The 4153-nt window shown below is 35.4% G+C and overlaps 1 protein-coding gene across 1 annotated transcript in view; it reads left to right on the top strand.

The window, feature by feature from the left end:
- Positions 1-4153, top strand: part of DNAJC3 (DnaJ heat shock protein family (Hsp40) member C3) — a 57314-nt gene that overhangs the window by 35554 nt on the left and 17607 nt on the right. The window contains exons 8-9 of the mRNA XM_006755053.2: positions 2396-2501; positions 2586-2706. Coding sequence (XP_006755116.1) covers positions 2396-2501; positions 2586-2706 — 227 coding nt within the window. The remainder of the gene's footprint in view (positions 1-2395; positions 2502-2585; positions 2707-4153) is intronic.

The following is a 4153-nucleotide window of genomic DNA, read 5'->3' as shown; positions in this document are numbered from 1 at the left end:
TATTGACAGACCTTAAAAGTGCGTTTTTTAGCTCTATATCCTCCATTTCTGTCATGTTTCTTTGTCTCTGCATTACTTATGCTTTCTTGGTGCACCCCCTTGTGGTCTTTGTGCGCAGTCTTGTTGTAGTTAAGCCTTGATTGTTGTCGGCAATACCGGGGGTGATTTGACCTCCAGGCTAACTTGCTATGAGAGCCAACTGTGTCTGCCTATTTTCTCTCTGTTAATATTTGGTAATTTCTGTTGTTCTAATTCACTGATTCTTTCCTTTCTCCTTCAATCAGCTGTTAAACACATTCAGTGGCCCTTTTATTTCAGTTTTTCAATTCTAAAAATTAGTTATTCTTTTATATCTTCTGTTTCTTTGTTGAGGCAAAAATTCAGTTTGGTTATTCTTTTATATCTTTTGTTTCTTTGTTGAGGCACTTTTTTAAAAAAATGTTTTTATTTCAGATTGAGGAAGGGAGAGGGAGAGAGAGACAGAAACATCAATAATGAGAGAAAATCATCGATTGGCTGCCTCCTGCACGAGCCTGTAACCCGGGCATGTGCCCTGAGGGGAATTGAACTTTGACCTCCTCGTTCATGGGTTGACATTTAACCACTGAGCTATGCTGGCTGGGCCATTCTGATTTTTTTGTGTGTTTTTTTCTTCCCATTTGCTTTAAGCATGTTTATCATGGTTGCTTTTTTCATGGCTGCTTTAAAGTTTTTTTCAGATAATTCAAACATGTCTGTCCTGTTAGTGTTTGAATTTATTGTCTTTTTCAGTTTGAGATCTGTTGCTTGGTATGGGAGTGGTTTTTAATTGAAACCTGGACATATAAGACTGTTTTTTCCATTTTGGCTGGGTTTTTCTGACATTGTTCCAGCACAGTGGGGGTGGGCAGTGGAGGTAGAAGTTTCCCACTCAGCCTTCATCGATACTTGAGGTGTGGGGGCGTCTTGCTACTCTTTGGTGCAGGTGAGAGTTTAGGGGGGGACTCATTTTCAGTATGGATGAAAGTCCTGGCTCTTCACCTGGCCTTCTCTGACAGCACCTTGGTATGGATGTGGCACAGCTCATTAGTCTAACCATGGAAGAAGGCTGGGCGCTCTGCACACGACCTGCTGGCGTTGATGGAGGGGTGGGAAGTGTGCCATAATTTTCTCTGGTGTTTGGCTGGTGTAGAGCCACTATTCTGTCTTGTTAAGCTGCTCTTTCCAGGTCTTTTGGCTTGGGGCAACAGGTTTTTGCTTTTTGTTTGTTTTATGTATGTGTGTGTATTTGTACCAATTAGCATTTCTGGGTTGCTGGCTTCCTCAGCTCCAAGTCTGGGGTCTGTGAAGCAAAAGAGAAACCCAAGGACTTACCACATTGCTTTCCCTCAGGTCTAGAGGTCCCTAGCTGGTCTACCATCTTTCTCTTTCTTAGTCTTTTAATATTTTAAAAACTGTCTAATGTTTAGGGTATTCATTTGTACCTAGGTAGACAAATTGGGGAAAGTACATTTATTCCACCTTACCGGAAGATAGCTATTTTTTTTTAAGTGAAGTGTAGTATTTTCTAATTGAGCTTTTTATTTTGAGCTAATTGTAGCTTCACAAGTAGGTGTAAGAAGTAAAGCAAGGTCTCGTGTACTCTGTGCAATTTCCTACAGTTGTTTTATCATTATGAAAAACTTTAGAACTATATCCCTACTAAGATTTTGACATAGATAGCTAGCTTCTGTTTTAAATATTACATTTAAAGCTGTGTTTTAATTCATCTGCATTTAAAGGTGAAGATTGTAGCACTTTGAGAATAATGTGCCATATTATATATCTTTTAGTTTGCCATTACTGAGGAAAATAACTTAGAATGTGTAACATGACTAGTACTTTCCAACAGTTTTAAAAATGCCAAAATAGCTTTTATTGTTCTTAAAAAGCTAGTAAAGTTAGCAATTTAAACAGGTTCCTTCTGCAAGGATGTACATTGTGTACTTAGTTGTGAATATTAACATTCATTATATAAAATAAGTAGCATGTATGTAATGGGTTCCATGATTTCATGAAAGTTAGAGTGACCAAAAAATAAAACCTTATCTCTGCTTTGCTATAAGTGCTCTATAAAGTCAGAATTTAACAAGGTATTTTATTCAGTTTCAAAATCATGAGCATTTCATCAGGTGTTTGATTGGTACTCACAAGTATGCTCTGAGTTACCATTTCCTGTGGTCATGTGTTTTATATCTTAACTCTTTATTGCAGGTAGTGCATTCCTTACTACTGTAGATTAGTAAGTAAAAGCAGTATTTGAAGGCATGTGCTCATTCAGGTAAACGGATTAAGCAACAGATAGTGAAGAGTAGAGGTTTTTTCTGTGGCTCTGGAAATAGAATTTATTGCTCATCATGATTTGCTCATTTAATAGATACACAGATGCGACCAGCAAGTATGAATCTGTCATGAAGACAGAGCCTAGTGTTTCTGAATATACAATTCGTTCAAAAGAAAGGATTTGCCACTGCTTTTCTAAGGTAACAGTTGACCCATTCCCAGAAATGCAGGAACTTAACATATGGAGTAGAAACCATAAATCCTTTTCTCACATTTACTTTTAGGATGAGAAGCCTGTTGAAGCTATTCGAGTGTGTTCTGAGGTTTTACAGATGGAACCTGACAATGTGAATGCTCTGAAAGACCGAGCAGAGGCCTATTTAATAGAAGAAATGTATGATGAAGGTAAATCTATAAGGAATTGGATTTTCAGAATCTAAAAATTGATACATATAAAAATTAGCATGTGTTTAACATCCTATGTTTAGAACAAGTTTACTAGAGTACCAGGAAATGTTGACCATTTTAGAAAAGTGACAGAGAGCTTCAAAATTATTCTTCCTTAGTAGAACTTGAAAGGTATACCATATAAAGAAAAAGTTCTGCTGTTGAAACCAGTTCAGTAGAGTCTAAAAAAAATGTAGCCTTTCTTTTAGATAAGTGAGAAAAGATAAATAACAAAATAGAAAATTTGAATTATAGGTTTTATATCATCAAGAGGTAAACACTGTTCATTTTGAAATTATCTCTTTCAGACTCTTTCCTATACATAGTCTATATTCTATACATGTTAGAATATACATATTCTATGCATATATAGTATACATATTATACATGCAGCCTATGTTTTTATGTCATATGGTCCTAAGTAGACAATGATCTTCTATGACCCCTAAGCTATTTAATAACATTAGGATAGCTGCTTACCCAGCTTTGTTCAGTTTGAAGTAACAGAGTTTTCTCTGTTGTAAGGACCTTGAATAAAGGCAGTGGCCTATTTTTGAAAGATAACTAAGGCATATATACTAATATACATTTCTTGAAAACTAGACTTTTTTTATGTGACAGTATGCTATGAACATTTAAATGAGATGGTTTTTAAAGGAAGTAAGCCATTTTGCCCTTACTGCAAAGTTTTCATTTCAAATCAGGTAAATCATTTTAAATTGAAAACAGAGTATTTTTCTGGTGAAATTTAGTTGTGGTATTCTATTTATTTAATAAAAGAGTATGGATATTAAAATAACATTAATTTTAATGTAATGAAAAAATAGTCATAAGTGGTAATTGTGGATAAAATTTTAAGTGCAATAAGAATGCATCACAACTACGATAAAACCTATCCTAAGAAGGTGATAACTACACTTCTAATTAAGAAAGGTTTATGGTACTCTCTTTTAAAGGCAAAGTAATCATTCAGTTTTTCTGCTTTCTATAATTTGGAAAGAATTTTTCTCCGAAGTGGTTTCCTGGGAGTGATGACAACTCTGGTTACTGCTTTTTGTGGGACATATTTATAGTATAGTTTTGAATTCTGATTGAAGCTTGAAATGTATGCAGTCAGTATAAGTTTTAATATTCATAAGAACACTTCAGTAAGGCAGGTAATCTGTATGGAAGAATCCATTAACATAATTGTTCTTTTCACTTTTGAGCAATTGTGTCTACTCAGTACTCTAGAATTTTCATTCCAGTCAGCTTTTGAAATGTTTCATCAAAGGAACTTTTGTTATCCTATCTAATAAAAGAGAAACATGGTAATTGGCGTACGACCACTACCCTTCCCATTGGCTAATCAGGGAGATATACAAATTAACTGCCAGCCAAGATGGCGGCCGGCAGCCAGGCAGCT

The sequence above is a fragment of the Myotis davidii genome, unplaced genomic scaffold, assembly GCF_000327345.1.
Source record: "Myotis davidii unplaced genomic scaffold, ASM32734v1 scaffold133, whole genome shotgun sequence".
Classification (NCBI taxonomy): Eukaryota; Metazoa; Chordata; class Mammalia; order Chiroptera; family Vespertilionidae; genus Myotis; species Myotis davidii.
The sequence above is the reverse complement of the archived record's forward strand: the minus strand, read 5'-3'. Positions and strand labels throughout refer to the sequence as shown.